Source organism: Carettochelys insculpta, chromosome 3, assembly GCF_033958435.1.
Source record: "Carettochelys insculpta isolate YL-2023 chromosome 3, ASM3395843v1, whole genome shotgun sequence".
NCBI lineage: Eukaryota > Metazoa > Chordata > Testudines > Carettochelyidae > Carettochelys > Carettochelys insculpta.
The window spans coordinates 97,858,772-97,878,204 of record NC_134139.1 but is presented as its reverse complement, the minus strand read 5'-3'; the positions used below and the strand labels follow the sequence as shown (position 1 = coordinate 97,878,204).

Below are 19,433 nucleotides of genomic sequence, written 5' to 3'. Positions count from 1 at the left end.
CTGACTGCCCAGCCGTGCCCCTTCTGCCCAAGACTCTGCCCTTTCCTGGGGTGTGGAGCTGCCCCCCCCACATACACACACACACACACACCTTGCCCTTAAGGCCCTGGCTGGCTGTCGGCCGTGCTGCCCATAGCCCAGTCCTGTAATAGATGATCTAAAGCTTTATTAATTAGGACAAAGTAATAAGCTACTTATATGCTAAAGTAAGCAAATATATGTACACAAGTGCATTCCAACCTAACTTCTCATCATGGCCGAGCTGTAGTGATTTGTCAATTTAGAATGTCTTTCAGGGCAAACTTCGGGTTAACCGCAGGGGAACTCTTGCTTCTCTCCAGAGTCTCAGGCTCTGTGAGAATTCAAACAACAAAGATCTTTCCATCTTTTACATTTAGTCCTCCAGTCGACAAGACCAGTTCTTTGCAAGTCTTATCTCCAAGGTGGGATATGGCCCTTTCACCAGACCTTTGTGCTCCAGTGTACCTTCATGGCCCATTTAATCTTGATAGGCCTCTTGAATGGGGCAGTGAGGAATGCTTCCCAAGCCTGGGTTTGCAAGTTCAGAGCAAACATTTTCAAAGTGATCCAGTATGATTTATGTACTTCCTCATAGCATGGAATACAGTCATTACACATGAGATTAATGCATTCAGCAACTTGCAAGAAGCACGTCATCTGACAAAGTGGGTTATACCCAAATAAATGTGCTAGTTTTGAAGGTGCCACAGGACTCATCATTGTTTTAGCTGAAACAGACTAACTTGGTTACTCCTCTGTAACTGTATAAAGTTGCTGCCCTTTAGTTTACTGTCTTAATTGTTTGCAGTAACAGAGAGGGAGGCGTGCTAGTCTATATACTATCGAAACAAAAAAGCAGTCCAGTAGCACTTTAAAGACCAACAAAATAATTTTTTAAGTGAGCTTTCATGGGACAGACCCACTTCTTCAGACCATAGCCATTCTGGTATGACTATGGTCTGAAGAAGTGGATCTGTCCCACAAAAGCTCACCTAATACATTATTTTGTTAGTCTTTAAAGTGCTACTTGGCTGCTTTTTTGTTTTAATTGTTTTCAGTGAGTTAGAGCTGCCTGCCTCACTGCAATAGGTAGGAAGGCATCCTTCAGTCTGCATAGACTATGGATCGCGCCCTTTAAAGTTTCAATTGAGGACTTCATTTACAGCGTCTATTGTGACTATGAAGACCCACATGAGAGTGACAGTCCTTGCTGCATCTCTTGCGGATGTAGTGGGTGTCTGGCAAGTCCTTATTGTGCTTTCTGTGTGCTCACTTCTCCTCTGCTAGCTGTCTGATCTTCAACTCACCCTTCTGAAGGCCCTTGTGTAACCCCTGCCTCCATCTGCTGCGGTTGTCTGCTAGTTCTTCCCAACTGTCCAGCTCGATGTCTACCTCTCTCAGGTCTCTCTTGCAGACATCTTTGTAATGCAGCTGGGGGCATCCGGGAGGTCTTTTGCCAGAGGCTAGCTCACCATACAGGATGTCTTTTGGAATCCTTCCATCATTCATCCTGTGGACGTGGCCAAGCCAGTGGAGTCGACGCTGCCTGAGGAGGGTGTGCATGGTTGGGATTCCAGCTTGCTCGAGGACGGCGGTGTTGGTCACTCTGTCCTTCCATGATATTCCAAGGATGCGCCTGAGGCAGCACAAGTGGAAGACGTTCAGCCTCTTTTCCTGGCGGGCATACAGGGTCCAAGTCTCGCTGCCATAAAGGAGGGTGCTGAGAATGCAGGCTCTGTAGACTTGCATTTTGGTGTGAGTGTACAGCTTGTTGTTATTCCACACTCTCTTGCTGAGTCTGGACAGAGTTGTGGCTGCTTTTCCGATCCTCCTATTTAGCTCAGTGTCCAACAACAGGGTGTCAGTGATGGTGGACCCAAGGTAAACGATCTCGTGGATGACCTCTAACGTATAGTTGTCAATGCTGATTGATGGGGATTCAGCAACATCCTGACCGAGTACATTCATCTTCTTTAGGCTGATGGTAAGCCCAAAGTCCTTGCACGCTTTGGAGAACTGATCCAGTAGTTTTTGAAGCTGATCTTCTGTGTGAGACACTACAGCAGCATCGTCTGCGAACAGCATGTCTCTTATGAGGATTTCTCACACCTTAGACTTAGCTTTCAGCCTTGCAACGTTAAACAGTTTCCCATCAGATATTGTGTGCAGCAAGATGTCCTCTGTTGAAGATCCAAAGGCATGCTTCAGGGGAAGTGCGAAGAAGATCCCAAACAATGTCGGAGCAAGCACGCATCCTTGTTTGACGCCGCTCCTGATTCTGAAAGCATCCGATAATGAGCTGTCATATTGGATGGTTCCTCTCATGTCTTCGTGGAACAACTGGATCATCCTGAGTAACCGTGGAGGACAGCCTATCTTGTGGAGCAGTTTGAACAGACCATCCCTGCTGACCAAGTCAAAAGCCTTGGTCAAGTCGATGAAGGCTATGTAGAGTGGCTTTCTCTGCTCCCTGCACTTCTCCTGCAGCTGCCTTAGAGAGAAGACCATGTCGATGGTAGACCTCTCTGCGCGGAATCCGCACTGCGATTCGGGGTGCACCCTCTCAACAATCTTCTGAAGTCTGCCAAGGATGACGCGAGCGAACAGTTTACCAGTGACGCTTAGGAGGGAGATTCCACGGTAGTTGTTGCAGTCGCTTCTGTCTCCTTTGTTCTTATACAACGTTACAATGTTAGCGTTGTGCATATCCTGTGGAACCTCACCCTGTTTCCAGCACAGGCACAGTAGCTCATGTAGGGGTTCCAGGAGAGTGTCTGCGGCACATTTGATTACCTCTGGTGGTATACCATCCTGGCCAGGGGCCTTTCCTGCTGCAATGCTGTCGATGGCTCTCTTCAGTTCATCCATAGTCGGTTCTTGATCCAGTTCGTCCATTACTGGTAGGAGCTCAACGGCATCGAGGGCTGCCTCAACCACAACATTCTCGCACGAGTACAGCTCGGAGTAGTGCTCAACCCAGCGCTCCATCTGTTTGGCTTTGTCAGTGATGACTTCACCAGATTTGGATTTCAGAGGTGCCATCTTGTTCTGGGTGGGTCCTCATGCCTTCTTCATACCCTCGTACATTCCTCTGAGATTACCAAAGTCAGCACAGGTCTGGATGCTGCTGCATAGCTGGAGCCAGTGGTTGTTGGCACAGCGCCTGGCTGTCTGCTGTACTGTTCTTCTGGCCTCTCTAAGTGCTTGCTGGGTACTCTGGCTTGGTGAGCGTTTGTACTCCAGGAGTGCAGCGCGCTTCTTTTCAATGACTGGAATCATCTCATCAGAGTTAGCTTCGAACCAGTCGTTCGTGTTTCTAGCTCTTCTTCCAAACACCGACAAGGCAGTGTTGTAAACAGTATCCCTCAGATGTTGCCATTTGGATGTCACATCGGCGCCCCCCAGGGCCACTGCGCAGATTTTCCTGGAGGGTCTCTCTGAACTTTTCAGCTTTCTCCAAGTTTGCCGTCTTTCTGGCGTCAATGCGGGGCCTTCCAGCAGGTTTAGAGCGGTACAGCTTCTTGGGTCTCTGCTTGAGCTTGGAGAAAACTGGCGAGTGATCTGTATCACAGTCAGCACTATGATATCTGCGTGTCAGAAGGACGTTTTTGAGGTTATTACGCCTAGTGATGACCACATCTAGTTGATGCCAGTGCTTCGAGCGTGGGTGTCTCCACGACACTCTGTGCTGTGGCTTCATTCAGAAAAATGTGTTTGTGATGCACAGATTGTGGTACGTGCACAGTTCAAGGAGACGCTGTCCATTGTCATTCATTTTTCCCACACTGAAGTGTCCTAAGCAGGAAGGCCATGAGGCCCAATCAGCTCCAACTCTTGCATTGAAGTCACCCAAGATGTACAGTTGTTCACGAGCAGGTATTTGTGCTACAGCAGCACTAAGCATGTCATAGAACTTGTCTTTTACTTCTGGTGTGGTGTACAGGGTTGGAGCATAAGCGCTGATCAGGTGGACAGGACCGGCGCAAGTTTGAAGCGTGATCTGAAGAAGTCTTTCTGATCCGCCCATGACTAAATCCACCATTTGTAGAAGGGTGTTTCTGACAGCAAAGCCAACACCATGCTCTCTGGGTTCTTCTTGGGCTTTACCCTGCCAGAAAAAGGTGTAGTCCTTTTCCTTTAGAGATCCCGAATCGGCGAGTCGCGTCTCTTGCAGTGCAGCGATATCAACTCTGAGCCTCTTCAGTTCCTCGTTGATGACAGCGGTCTTGCGGGTGTCACTGATGGCCTGAAGATCTTCAGCAAGCCGGTCAGCATGGTCTGCACATTCCAGCAAGCAAGCTTGAATTGTTGATGTTTCTCATTTCTTGTTGATTTTCTTATTGGTTTGCCTGGTGCCCAAATTTCAGTCACTTGTCAGGTTCAGGAACCTTAAGCCTCACGCACCCAGCGAGGCAGGTGAACTGTGGCGGGACAGTACCCTATTGGCTGGGGGCTGCCCAACTTGAGGCGGGCGTTGACTGTCCAGTGAGATGCGAGGATCTCTCCCACCGTCGAAGGCAACCCCTGGCGCTCATTCTCTACGCCAATCGAGCAAGAGCTTATAACCGGTATCTGTTGCCTCCCGTGTTGACGCAACGCTGTTCAGCGATGCCAGAGTACCTCTCTGGGCGCGAGCCTGGGCATTTATTATGGAGACTCTGGGCTGCCCAGACACCAGTGTCCCCCTCTCGGCTTTACTGATATAGTCCAAAGGAGAGGATAACCTCCACGTCTGGTACCAGCTCAGCTGCAGGAGTTGCCGGGACAGTGCCAGAAGTTGACACCGAACCACCTTCGGACTCCACTCCAGATTTTCTGTCAGGGTTCACTCCCTTAGCCTTTCTCCTTCCCAGGATAACCCACAAGGCAGTGGGGTGTGGAGGATGTGGCTAAGGATCCCACTACTTCATAACTCCCTGTCACCACAGCTCCCTGTGGAGCAATGACCTCATATCCCCGGGACCCTCCTCCCTACCTTTCGCCCCGCCCCCCCCAGCTACCATCATCATAGGACCCTCCCCAACCCACTACCCCCATCTGCTCCCATGTCCGCCCTCCTCACTGCACTGGCCCCTCTCCCCCCAGCTGCTCTCAGTGCCCCCAGGTCCACCTTCCCCCATCGCTCTTCAGGCTCTTCTTTTCAGAGACTCCTTTTCCTGGAAGTGCTGCCTTGCAGGGCACAGGTGGAACACGATACCCAAGCTCCTCTATGACGCTTTGCCCAGAGGCAAACTCCCTTCCCTGTTAGCTGCTGCCCCCTGTTCGCTGCTCCTGCAATAGGTTTAATAACGGAAAACATGCAGTGTTTTAAAATACTTCACTTATGTCCTTTAACTTAGGTACAATATGTACATTTTCCTTTTTAAATGGTTGGATGTAGTCAGGGTGTCTGAGCAGAGGCTGTGGAGCCAGAGAAATTGAGTTCTCTTTCTCGCCAGGTGATCTTTGCTTATCGCATAATTTTGCATTGCCTGAGTTTCCACATCATAAAATGATTTTTACTGACTTATGTCCCAGCAGTGAGTAAGGATTGATTATTTAGCTGTTATAAAGTAGATAGCGTTTTAAAGCACTACATATATGCTGTATGTTTATTGGAAAGATATGAGATTGTAAGCTGCTCAGGGCCGGAGACTTCTCTCATTATACAAGTCCATTTGAGGGGGAGGGAGGGCTGGGGGGGGTGCAAAGAGTGCAGATGCATCACCCTCCCCCACCTCCACCCCAGGCAAGGTCAGCAGGATTTAAGAGGTAAAGGGAGGTAATGCCTCCCCGGGGTCTTAGTGCTCAATGTCTCCTCCTGCCTGTGCTTATTGTGACCATTCCAGAAGGCTGTCAGGACAGCAGCTTGCAGATCCGTGATCTGTCCCCCAAAAGAGGCTCTGTTAACATAAAAGTGGAAACCCTTCCAGCTCCTCAGACCTATTAGCTTAATACAGACCCTGGGAAAGAGACGTCAAGTGGTTGTTAAAGCATTTAACCGGCATGTGCCAGCCCCGAATTTACTCACAAAACCACAGTTGTGTATGATGCCCACAGGGACTTAGTTTAAAATCTGCTTTAAATATTTCATTAATTTGCAGATGAAGCTTCTAAAATCACATTTCTAAAAAACCCTTACAAAGATATTTAGGTTCACAATCTCAGTACTCAGCTTTAGCCTTAAATATTCGGCTGTTCAGACAGTTTGTAAAATAATTCTTCAAAAGTCCACCCTGATTTAAAATGAGCAACCAGGTAAGGTAACCCGGTCCCTAGGTCAGCTCCTCCCCCACCCCGACATACTGTACCTCAGACCACACTCCCAGCCTCCTGCCCTTTCTCCTGTACCCCACACCCGCCCCAGCATCCTGCCCTGAGCCCCCCATGAACCCTGATGCCTTGCTCTGGGCCCTCACATGCCACAACCCTTCCTCCTGAACCCCTAACGTTCACAGCACCTTGCCCTAACTTCTGCACCCCCACACATTGCACCCCCCTGCTCTGAACCCTCATGTACCTCAATGCTGATTCCTGCACCTCCATGTCCCCAGCACCCTGCCATAACCCCTGCACACTCCATTCCTATAACCTGAGCAACTCATATACCCCAGCCCTGTCTCCCACATCCCCAGCCCACAGCCCTGAGCCTCCCACACTCCAGGCCATAATTTTTGAAGTATTTCTAATTGACACGTAGATTTGTTCAGCATCTTAGCGCTGGGCTATGTGTGGATAACACACATTTTGGTGTGTTCACGAACTTGAGAGGTTAGAAAGGATGGTAATACAGGTCCTCCAAAAGTAGCATTCATTTTCTTTTTATTTGATTTCATATTAAATAACATCATAAGCATTACTCCTTGTTATTATCCCTTATTTTAATATATTTCTTCCACACCTATGGTCTAAGCTATAGCTAAGGTTTTTGTTTGTACTGGTGGTGCGCATTCACTCACTACCTCAGTATTGGTGTTACACATAGAAAATTTTAACCCACCCAAAAGAAAATTCAACCCATCCAAGCATGGAAATTCTCAGAGGGAATACAGCCCCCCAACCCCGCGTGCCATCAGAAGAGTCCCAATGCATGCGTGGGGCAGGGGGCAGCTAGGAGTGAGCCCTGGGTGTGCAGCAGCCAGGACCCTGGCATGCAAGGCAAGTAGAAGAAAGGAGGGGGAAGGGCAGCTGGAGTCCCCATGCGCACAGAGTTGCCACCGGCAGCAGCGATGCTGGGGAAGAGGGGCAGGGCCAGGCTGGCTGGAGGGGTAGCGAGGGGCCAGGGCCAGCTGGAGAGCTGAGGGTGGGAGGAGAAGGGCAGGGTCTGCTATTCAGGGCAGGGGGTGTCCGTATTTACAGAAAAAGTCACCCTTCCCAGAGACGGGCCTGTTCCCTGTCAGAATCATTCAGTAACATGACAAAGGCAGCATAGACATCAATATGAATGAAAAGAAACAGTTCAATGCATTAGAAATGTGGTTATCTCGAAGGTGTGATCCAGTCAGTAAATTGTCTGGTTTTGAATTAATAACCCTGCTGATATTTGTGTGAGTAATTTTGGAGACTGTGGGTGTAGGTGAGTGAGTGTGGTGCCCTCTGTACGCATAATTCAGGATTAGGCTGGAGCACTCTGCCTACGTGCCCACTACTGTGATAGGTGAGACAGGAGGTTTTCTATTAAAACAGTGTTTTCTGTCAGTAGGTTCTGGAGACTGGCAGTCAGCACTCTTGAGTTCTCTAACTATCAGGGAATCTTGGTTTATTTTATGCCTGGTTGTAGGCAAGTCACTTAATTTCAGTGCGTTTCGGGGTTCCCCTGTGTAAAAGGGGGTGGACAGGCACAACTATGCACAGGAGGGAAGGAGAGGGGTTCGTGAGCAGCCAGCAGGCAGCTCCACATGGGAGGCAAGGAGACAGAACGAGAGTGCTCAGGGGGACAGTTCTGGGAGCTCCTCTATCCTCTTGCCGCTGAGGCCCTGCCTGGGCTAACCTGGACGCACAGCCCCAGAGGGAGGGAGGAAGAGCAAGAACAGTGGGTGGGGCCAAAGTTCTGTTGGTACAGTGCCTCCCCCCCGCAGTTGTCTGTGGCCCTCAGACGTGGGCCCCAGGGGCTGATAAGGTAGTCTGCCCCGGTCACCTTGCAAATTCATGGCAGATTTGGTCTTCAGAATCAGTCCCAGCTCTGTTTCAGCATCACTGCTCTTAAACCACAGTGGGAGACCTCCATCTCCCACTAACGTTACAAATTATGTTTCCTCATTTTTGTTATTTTGTGTTTTTCTCAAATGAACCTCCCTGAGTTATTTTCCATCCATATTTCTAAGCAAAGTTCCTACACATCATTTCCCAGTCTGAACTGGTGGGCTCTCAGCTTTTCCTGTTTTAATATCAGTGGATTTAATTAATGTGTTGTCCAGCCTTTTTTCTAAATTTTAAATGGAGATTACTAAATATGAACTGAATCAATCCAAATTATACTTCTCTGCAGCATCCCACAACTTAATCCATTGCTCAAGTTAATGGCCTTTTAGTCAGTTTTCAGTCTGTGTGATGTTGCTAATCCAAGCCAATTTGAATTAATTTTTAAATTCAGGTTTTAAAAAATTTAAACTTGTGGAACCATTTGCATCTAATGCAAACTGACCATTTCCTTTATGTGACTATACCTATGTTGATTCATGTCACTTCATGATCTGGCCCATAACTACTTCATTCTCTTCATCTACTAACTTGCAGTCATGTCAACAACAGTATCTTTGTCTAGCAAGAGTTATTTTTTTTATAAATTTACTCTAGCTATTGCTCATTGCTCGATACTCCTCTTGATAGGACCTGTTCTTTCTCTGACCTACAATTCAAAACTTAATTGTGTTAATCAGAAATATGGTCAAAATAAGAAAATAATGAGATTCACGACTATCAGAGAAAGCATCAGAGTGCAAGCTTATGCTCCAATATGTCTGTCAGTCTATAAGGTGCCACAGGACTTCTCACTGAGATTCACAAGAAATATTTGCACAATGATAGTACTGATTTACATTCCCTTTGGTTCACAGGACCCTGGTCTTATTTTCTTGAGTATTTGTCTAACCTGCTGCCTCAGCGGCCAGTTGTAGGCTCTCATCTAACTGCTAACTTAAGCTATGTCTACACATGAAGCCTACATCGAAGTAGCTTATTTCGATGTAGTGACATCAAAATAGTCTATTTCAATGAATAACGTCTACATGTCCTCCAGGGCTGGCAACATCGACGTTCAACATCGACGTTGCGCAGCACCACATCGAAATGGGCGCTGTGAGGGAACGTCTACACGCCAAAGTAGCACACATCGAAATAAGGGTGCCAGGCACAGCTGCAGACACGATCACGGGGGGGACTCAACAGCAAGCCGCTCCCTTAAAGGGACCCTCCCAGACACAGTTGCACTAAACAACACAAGATCCACAGAGCCGACAACTGGTTGCAGACCCTGTGCATGCAGCATGGATCCCCAGCTGCAGCAGCAGCAGCAGCAGCCAGAAGCCCTGGGCTAAGGGCTGCTGCACACGGTGATCATAGAGTCCCGCAGGGGCTGGAGAGAGAGCGTCTCTCAACCCCTCAGCTGATGGCCACCATGGCGGACCCCGCTATTTCGATGTTGCGGGACGCGGATCGTCTACACGTGCCCTACTTCGACGTTCAACTTCGAAGTAGGGCGCTATTCCCATCCCCTCATGGGGTTAGCGGCTTCGACGTCTCGCCGCCTAACGTCGATGTTAACATTGAAATAGCACCCAACACGTGTAGCCGAGACAGGTGCTATTTCGAAGTTAGTGCCGCTACTTCGAAGTAGCGTGCACGTGTAGACATGGCTTTCATGTGCAAACTGCTGTCTGATTACTGGCCAATCTTTTCATTGCCAAGTGGAGTGCACCTGGCTGCCTATTTCCCTGGGCCACCTTCCCTGTCGCTCTAGCACCTTCTTGGCCCTTCTAACCAGCCTTCAGTCTGGCAGTCTTGCTATGCTGCCCAGCACTGCTCTAAAGTGCTTTCTTACAAAGCTAGCCCTTCTCCCTTGCATGTCAGCAAGAGATTCTGCTCTGCTCTGCTGAGCAGCCCTTTATATCAGCAAACCTTTTCCTGACTGGCTTCTTAATAAGCCCACTTCTCATTGGTCAGGTTCTGTACAGCCTCTCTAAGAATGCCTTTGCCCCTCCCTTCCAGAGTGGGCTACCGCACCACTTACAATATCCCTAACCAACACAGTGATCCCCAGTAAAAAATGTGTGTCTAGATCAGAGCTAAGCAGTATAATGTTGCTTGACAGGGAGGGTAAGTACCAGAGAAAGGTAGGAAGACTTGCCCAAATGAGTTAAAGTCAGAGCAGGGTTTAGGATACAGTGCTTCTTGGCTTGCGTTCCCATACTCAGACCATTAGACCAAGCCTGTCCCTAGACCAGGATGGGCAAAAATTTTGATGGGATGGGGCACTCCAAGAATTTGATAAGTGATCAAGGCCCGCACTCTTCCATGATACTAATGGAGGAGGTGCAGGGTAGGTGATGGAGGTTATGTGCAGAAGGGAGCTTCGGATAGGGGATGGGGATGCATGGGATCTCAGAGGGTGTTTGGGCGAAGAGGGGGTTGCGACCTGAGTCAGGAGATTGGGGTGCAGGAGGGGTACAAGTTCTGGGAAGGGGCAAGAATGCAGGAAAGGATTCTGACCTGGAGGAGGAGTGTGGGAGGTACAGGGTTTGGACAGGGTTTGGATCTGTAAGCAGGGTTGCATGAGGAGTTGCATGGGACTGGGTAGTGACCTAGGGCAAGAGGAGGTTGTTGCCTGGGGCAGAGGATTGGGGTGCAGGGTCTGGGATGGAGTATGGGTGCAGGGCCATGGGTACAGAGGATTTGGGTTGTGATCGGCTGGAGGGAGGTAGAGCGGTGCCCAGTGCAGGCTGTGCCAGGAGGCGCTTACATGCAGCAGCTCCCAGCCAGCGGCACAGCTGGAGCCCCAGGCAGGCCTCCTGCCTACTACCACTCAAAGAGGCAGCTCCCAGGGCCATGCACTCTCTGAGAACCCCATGTATGTTGCCTGCACTGCAAGCACAGCCCACACAGCTCCCAGTGCTCATTTTCCAGACAAAGGGAGCTGTGGGACTGTGCTGGGCACACAGGCAGTGCACAGAGACCCCTCCGCAGGGGTGCAAAGCACATAGAGAACACACGGCTCCTGCAGCTGGCACCTTTGAGCAGTGTGTGGGGACATGGTAAGCAGGAAGCCTGCTCACGGCTCCCACTTGGCTGCACGATGGTGGTCAACCGGATCCAGCCCATGGGTCCTTTTTGACTGCCTCTGCCTTAGGCAATACCCAGCCAGCCAGAGAATGAGTCTGAACATTTTTACACACCTACTTTTTAATCAAATAGTGCCAAAGGTATATTTAAAATAGCCCTCTAATTTACACGCACCATTAGACTCCCAGGTGCACGCAGAGCAATTTGTTTTGTGCAACAAAAAAAGAAGTGGAAAGGTTATTTTAATTCACTAAGCTTCCAGAAACACCAGTGGGAGTTAAACTCTGCTCTAATTATAGAGCCAGGCAGAGAGGACTGGAGTCAGAGAGTGAGAACTCTTGTGACAGTCTCTTATCACTGAGCTAGACATTACATTGTAAATGGACTGAAATCAAAATAGGCTGTGATTGCCTCCTCTTGGTGGTAATCAAGTATGCTAAGGAGACAAAGACAGGAGCGTGTGTTGTAATGAGATTTTGACTGTGTGTATCTTCCTCACTCTTGGGAAAATTCCTTTATTAAGTTGAGAGAAAGAGATGAGCTTACAGTGGGAATGCCTTAAGTATCAGACTTGCTGTGAAAAGCTACCACATGTGGCCAATAAGGTTAAGAGACTCAGCAGGCTGGGATCAATGTTGCCAGATGGGAATAAGAGGCTTGGAGAAGAGACTCATTTTTTTTCCCTTTATTCCTTTTCCCCTCTGCTAGCACAGATAATTTACTGTAGGGTGGGAGAGCAAACTTTACACTGGGCCCCACTTTTCATCCCCACAATTAGCAGGGCCCTCAACCTGTCTAATGTCATCCAAACTGACAGAAATTTTGGTTATGTTCATGTGAAAAAAAATAAACCCCTTTTGGCAGGAGTAAGAAAATAAGCGACACCATTATCAATGGGGATAGAACTGTGAATACACACCCATAAAACCAGTAACACGGCTCGACGTGAGACTGAGACCCAGGAGCCAATTGTGCTGCATCCCCCTCACAACACTACATGCCCCCCCCGAAGGGGACCTTTTGCGCATCCCTGTTGTAGGGACGAATCTGATGAAAGGGACAGTATAAATGATTCATTGTGGTGATGTGAGGGAAAGAAGAGAATGTTCTGCCAGCCTTCCTAGGATGGGAAAGACAACTGCCTGGGGAGGAGACTTGGAGAGACAACCAGTTAGGAATTTTAGGGCAGGTACCATCCATGTGCCCCTGTCCTGCCTCCTCCCCGCCCACAGCCCTGCCTCAGGCAACCCTCCTCTGCCCATGCCCCAACCTTTCCTGGACTTGTCTCTCTCCCTCTGGCCTCTGCTCCACCCATGACCCTTCTCTCCCCACACCTGCTCTACCCCTCCCCCTGCTCTACCCCTGCCTGCCTCTGCCTTTGGAAGCACCGTGCTGCTTCTGGTGAATATGGGGGCAGCCCCCAGAGTGGCATGACCCAAGAGCACTGTGAGCTAGGAAGCTTATGCTGCTCTTGGGCAGTTGCACTCTGGTGGGTGGGGAGGGTGACTTGCCCCCACACTCATCAAAAACAGTGTGGTGCTGACAGTGAGTGCAGAGAGGGAGACCCTAGATGCTGGGGTGGCGCATAGCTCAAACTGCATAAAAATTAATCATAATTTATAAATTCATTGAGTTTGAAACCATATGGGACCATTAGATCATCTAGTCTGACTTGTATATCAGAGAGTATTAAATTTCACTTAGCTGCCCCTATCATGAGCCCAGGCTAAAATATAACTTCCAGCAAGGCACCCAGTTTTGAGCTGAAAACAAAAGATTAAGAATTCACTATTTCCCTAGTTCAAATGGTGAATCATCCTGACGGTTAAAAATGTTTGCCTTATTTATCGTTGGAGTTTGTTTGGCTACCAATTACAGCCATTGATTCTTGTTAAGCCTTTCTTTGCAAGATTAATGAGTCATTCAACATAGTTATGAAGTTGCCTGTATACTAGTAATAAATCAAACCCATCTGACAATACCAGTCTAAGGCCAAATCTAGTATATCCCCCATCCCGACATGATTAGCTGTGCCCCTTCTCCTATGGACAGACAAACAAATCAGGGCTTTGCCATATTACAGGGAGAAGAAGAGTTAATTCCAAAGCTCAGGATTCAGAAAATGTTCATATCCTCTTCTTGTAAACATAAGGAGCTGAAGCTTAGGTTCCCTTACAGATTATTACATCTATAACAATATCAGAGAGACAAAGAAGCTGTCATCCAGGTAGCAGATCATATATCAGTCTTTATGATCTGTAACCTCTGAGTTTTTCAAAAACATTCATGAATTCATCTTTATAAATTAGGGATATTATTATGCATTTGATAATCAAAGCAAGAAGAAATGTAGGTGACTTGCCTTGACATCACACAGGAAATATGCAGAACAGTTGGGATTTAGGGTTTATATATTAAACCCATCATACTGGAATCTCTATGGAGAGATATTGTCAGCCTGTGCAGCTTATGGAGTCCAAATTAGTTAACAGAGGAGCATACGGAGAACACAGAAAAAGAAAAATCCTGGGTTGTATTTCTAGAATACACAAATTGCCCAAGACATTATCTGTTGTGGAAAAGAAGAAGAAATCGCAGCTGACTGAAAACATGTTCCAGGCAGTAAAGCACAAATAAGCCCATCTTAGTGTCAACAGGGCATGCATGAAATTGCCTGAACATTCAGCGTAGAGACAGTCTTAGCTGCAGGGATTTAGAAAAAAATGGTATGCAGAAGATACTTTGTATTGGGCAGACATCGCCTTTAACCTGGAGCTCCTGCTGGCTGATTGAAAGTACTGTCATTAAAATCTTGTAAAACATTGAGCTCAAGCTGATGATAAGTCTTTGATGGGTTGTTAGAAAACCTGCATTTAACAAAAGCTAAATAATAAATAGGTTTGATTAATTTTATTGTCCCCAAACCTATCACAAACAGCAGCTATGCCTGAGAAATAACAGGTCATCTTTGAGGCAAAACTCAGTGTCATGCCCCTGCATGGGGAAAAAAGGGCAGTGTATGAAAAAAAAAAAACTTTCAGGGAGTTGATCTCATTATTGTCAGCTGAAGAGAAGTAGGGCTTATACTTTGTGAGACGGCCCCAACGTACCCCAGAAGCGTGGGATGTTTTGCTATCCAAGTTAATTGATTTGTGCTCAGCCATTTGTACCTACTCTTATTCTTACTCAAATTAGAAAAATACAATATCGTGTTCTTTCTCCTGGTCTGTTTTGGGGGGGAACCGCAGAATCCCCTGCTTTCTCCCTTTTCCTGGCAAAAGATGGGGATGGCAGGAAGAAAAGTCCCACTGCCCATTTTCTGAACACCTGGGGTGAGAGAACAGTGCTATTTATTAATCCTTGTGCTAACCACAAGGGAGTGTCACCTTAAATTTCTTGAACTCCATTCTCATACATGGTCATTAGGTTATTACTATGCAGCAGTAAGACTGTGGCCCTTAGAGTGATACACCATATGGGAGAGGACCCTTCCTCAGCATATTCTTTACAGAGCTTACTATGCTGGCTAGGCTCCAGACACCACTGTTCATCAATACAGTTCCTTTTTGTAGAGGCTGAAGTTTAAATCACCTCTTCTGGACAGTTGGTATGAAGTCTAAAACCATAGTGGTTGCGATACATTATTTTATCAATAATAGACAGAAAATCAGGAACAAAAACAAAATTTTAAAAAAAATAATTGTACTGATTTCTGTCTTGTCCAGTTTGACACTTCCTCACTTTTGACCCTTCATTGTAGGCAGAATGTCAAAGACAAAGCCTGTTTTCAGCTGTCAGTTGTGGATGAACATTTCAGTTAGACCTTTCAGATAATTTTGATCTACATCTGCATTCTGTCACTGCTCCTGCAAAATACAGCCTCCAAAGCAGTTTTGCTGGAACAATGTGTATAGTGGGGGCGCTGAGAGTTATTGAACCCCACTGTCAACCCTGTATAAGATGAAACCCACCTGAAGTACCCCATTACCCCTACTTCCAGCACCTGTGCTCCAAAGAGGAGAAAATATCTAACCAGATAATATCAAGACATCTGGACAGACATAGGATAGAAACTGATAAAGTACGGGCAGGAGCTGAAGTGAAACAATCAAATGAGAGTCCTAGTCACTTACATTACTTGAGGGCAGATGACTAAATACTGACGTGTTTTAGAAGTACTTCATTTTCTTTGCACCATTCATGATTTTACAGACCTTTATCTTATCCCCGCTTAGTTTTCTCTTTTCCAAGGGAGCAAAACAAACCAGCAGTCATGTAACATTTTAAAGACTAACAAAATGACCTATTAGGTGATGAGCTTTCATGGGACAGACCCACTTCAAGTGCTACATGACTGCTGCTAAGTTTTGTTAGAATACAGACTAACATGGCCACCTCTCTGTTACTATCCAAGATAAAGGCCGTGTCTACACTAGCCCCAAACTTCAAAATGTCCATGCAAATGGCCATTTCAAAGTTTACCAATGAAGCACTGAAATGCATATTCAGTGCTTCATTAGCATGCGGGCAGCTGCGGCACTTTGAAATTGACGCGCCTCGCTGCCGCGCGGCTCATCCCGACGGGGCTCCTTTTCGAAAGGACCCCACCTACTTTGAAGTCCCCTTATTCCTATCTGCTCATAGGAATAAGGGGACTTCGAAGTAGGTGGGGTCCTTTCGAAAAGGAGCCCTGTCGGGACGAGCCGCACAGCGGCAAGTCGCATCAATTTCGAAGTGCCGCAGCCGCCCGCATGCTAATGAAGCGCTGAATATGTATTTCAGAGTTTCATTAGTACACTTTGAAATGGCCTTTTGCATGGCCATTTCGAAGTTTGGGGCTAGTGTAGACATGGCCAAACAGTCATTGTTGTTATAATCTCTGGTCACATGGAAGCTGTTCCATACCTCTCATAATTTTTGTTTTTCTATTCTGTATTTTTTCCAAATCTAATATATCTTTTTTTAAATGGGGTATCCAGAACTGCACACAGTATTCAAAATATTGGTACCACAAATTTCTATAGAGGAATTATGGTATTTTCTGTCTTCTTATCCCCCCCTTTCCTAATGATGAATGTTTTTAGCTTTTTTTTTTTTTTACTCCTGCTGAGCACTTGGCAGATGTTTTCAGAGAACTATCCACAATGATTCCAAAATCTCTTCCTTGAGTGGTATAAATATCTTCTGCCTCTAATATTTTAAGTTATTTGATTTGCTTATGTTTATATCATTTTAAAAACCAAATCTAGCACAGATCATATTGATCATAATTGACAGTTTGCAGAATATTTTTAAATCCTCCTCCTCTTATTGCTGATCACTATAGAGCTTATATTTTTCAGCACTTTTTTTTCCCTAGCCAAAACTCTGCATCCAATCATACCTGTACTTTGGAGGTAAGATCAGTTTTATTAGTCCCTGTGAGCCAAACCAAACCCTTGCCTCCAAAACTCAGCCTTGGTTCTAGATCTGAACTTTGCAACACAGACCCACCTCAGGTTCTTTTTTTCTCCAGAAATATTTGCACTGAAATAGAAAATGCGATGGGGATGTCTCCGTGTTCATTTCTCCTTCTCCTACCCCAAATGTATAGAGTTGTATTCTGTACCACTTTCCTACAGTTTCCTCAGAATTGCATTTTGCCACTATCGTTTTCACAAACTTCAAGCAGTTATATCTGGTTATGTGAAAAACAATATTGGGGAGGAATCTGTGAAGGAAAGAAACAAACCACTGAGGACCATTTTCTGAAGCAGTGGCTAGAAGGCAAAAACTTGTCAGCTTGAGTCTGGTGGAGCTGTGCTGACAGGAAGCAGTGTAGCAGACTCTTGTGTTCAGGAGGCCATATAGACTTCCATGTGGTTTGCCTTAGACCTCAAGTGACAGCACAGGGTTTGGAGACTGGATCCTTGCTTATTCCTGTAGGGTGCATCTACACAGTGACCACGGCTATTCTGAAATAATGTTGCAAGCACCTACACAGCAAAACCACTATTTCAAAATTATTTCAAAATAGCAGACAGCTTATGTCAAATTCTGTAAACCTCATTCTACAAGGACTAGCACCTATTTCAAAATAGATATTTCTGTTACCAGTATCTTAAATGCCAAAGGCTAAAACCATGGTTTGTTTTTCTTGCAATGCTTTGGAACTCTTTCATGTAAACAGCAGTCAGCATTAATTAGAGTTCTGCCTCTTATTTTCCCCTGCAAAATACAGCAGGCAAACTTAGATCTAAATCAAAATAGCTGCTATCCCTAAAAACTTGGGTAACCTTCCCAATACCCACAGTATCAAGTTTTCTGTTTTGGCTGCAGGGTCAGTAGCCAGCAGGGAATAATTGGATTCTGCTGCAGATTGTGGTAATTGCTGCATTTAAAAGAAATTATTGTTTCTCTTGGTAGTATTTCTATGTGCCTCTTTCTGAGATTATCTGACTAGCAGGGGAACTGATTAATGAGGCAAAGCAGCCAAGTATTTCTGTAGCCTTGTTTGTTATGCTGTACGTGTGCATATTGTAAATGCAAATAAACCCATCTTTATTTTATTCATAGTTCTAATGGAAAGTCTGTGTCATGGTCTGAACCAGGTGGAAGACATGTTCCCAAGGGACAACACATGTGGCACAGACTCTCGATGCATGTGACGAGGAGGGAGACAGGATGCAATCAGACAGCGGTAATTAAGCCCCTCACTAAAAGTTACCATGGCCAAAGCAAGAGCCTGACTTTTTCAGACATCAGCAGTAAGACCCTCTACAATGTGGTGGAGGAAGAAGAGAGTGACCCAGTGCACTTCATCCAGCCCAGCAGCCCTCCAATGGTGGTACACAGGCGGGTGACAGCAACACCCCCGCTTCAGGCAATGGCAGAAGAGACCCACCTGTTCCTACCCGAGCAGCCCCCCAAGAACCTGGTGCTGCAGCAGAGATCTATTATGGAGCAGCTGCAAGGAGTAGTCAACAAGTTTGCCACTGGCATTCCGGACTTCAACGCCGTCATCCCCATGCCCAGTGCAGGGAACGGAGGGAGGACCCTCTACCAGCCTCCACTGCAACAACAGCAGGTGCTTCCTCTCCAGCTGGCTGCTTTCAGTGAAGAGCCGGTATCGCCACCGGCCGACGAGGGGGAAAGCGAGACGTTTAAGCTCATCCAGAGCTACGTGTACGAGAGACCAGAGAACACAGAGGAGGAGGAGGAGGAGGAGGAGGAGGAAGAGGAGCGGGCAACTAGCAAACTGACTTTGGAAGACTCCCCAGCCCTGACACCCCCATCTCCTTTCCGTGATTCGGTAGCTTCTGGGAGTTCTGTGCCCAGCTCCCCAGTGTCAGAGTCAGTTCTCTGCACCCCCCCAAATGTGACCTATGCTTCGGTCATCCTAAGGGATTATAAACAAACCTCATCCACGCTGTAGAATGAAGATTACATCCAGGTGTGAACAAAGAGGACTTTGGCTGCTGTCAACTGGAAATTGCCACGGTGGGGCAGGGCACCAAGCTATTTGGGTGGCGGAACATGAAAAAGCAGAATGGAATGGTGTCTGTGATGGGACAGAAACTGTATCCTGCACTACAAATGATCTATTTGAGGGCTCAAATTCTTTAGCTGTTAAAAAAAATAATAATAAAAATGTTGTACTTTGAGAAGACCATAGGAAATTCTGACAAAGCACAAACCCATTAAACAACTTCTACAGCAAAAAAGAAAAAAAGAAAAAAAAAGAGTAAACATAAAAATCACTCTCACTCACACACTCTCTCAGTAATGCTTGCTGACTGTGGATAAAGGCACCCATGGAGAAGTCCTTAGCACATCTCGTGGCCAAAATACTTCAGCTGGTGCAGAAGCAGGAGACTCAAGAGCTGGAAGGGACAGAGTGTGGCAGAAACAAGATCTCTGTCTAAGAGAGTTTATGTATATATATTTCTTCTGATTTGGTAGGTGGGATAAAAAGTGCAAATGCAAGTCATTGTAATGTTTCTGTTGGGGAAAAGCAAAGGCAACATGCTGGCATATGATTTCAAACGAATTTTGTCAGAACAATCAGTTGCTCACATTAGATTTTCTTTAAAACTTGTGCTGATTTTGAAAAGGGTCCAGGATAATCACAACATTTTTTGTGATGAAAATTCAAGAAGCCTGTTTAAAAGAGCCTT

The 19,433-nt window shown here is 46.5% G+C and overlaps 1 protein-coding gene across 1 annotated transcript in view; it reads left to right on the top strand.

Moving 5' to 3' along the window:
* The window catches only part of GRM1 (glutamate metabotropic receptor 1), a 236,610-nt gene extending 217,919 nt beyond the window's left edge, over positions 1 to 18,691 (top strand). Inside the window, exon 8 of the mRNA XM_074988712.1 lies at positions 17,833 to 18,691. Coding sequence (XP_074844813.1) covers positions 17,833 to 18,691 — 859 coding nt within the window. The remainder of the gene's footprint in view (positions 1 to 17,832) is intronic.
* Positions 18,692 to 19,433: the final 742 nt, after the last annotated feature.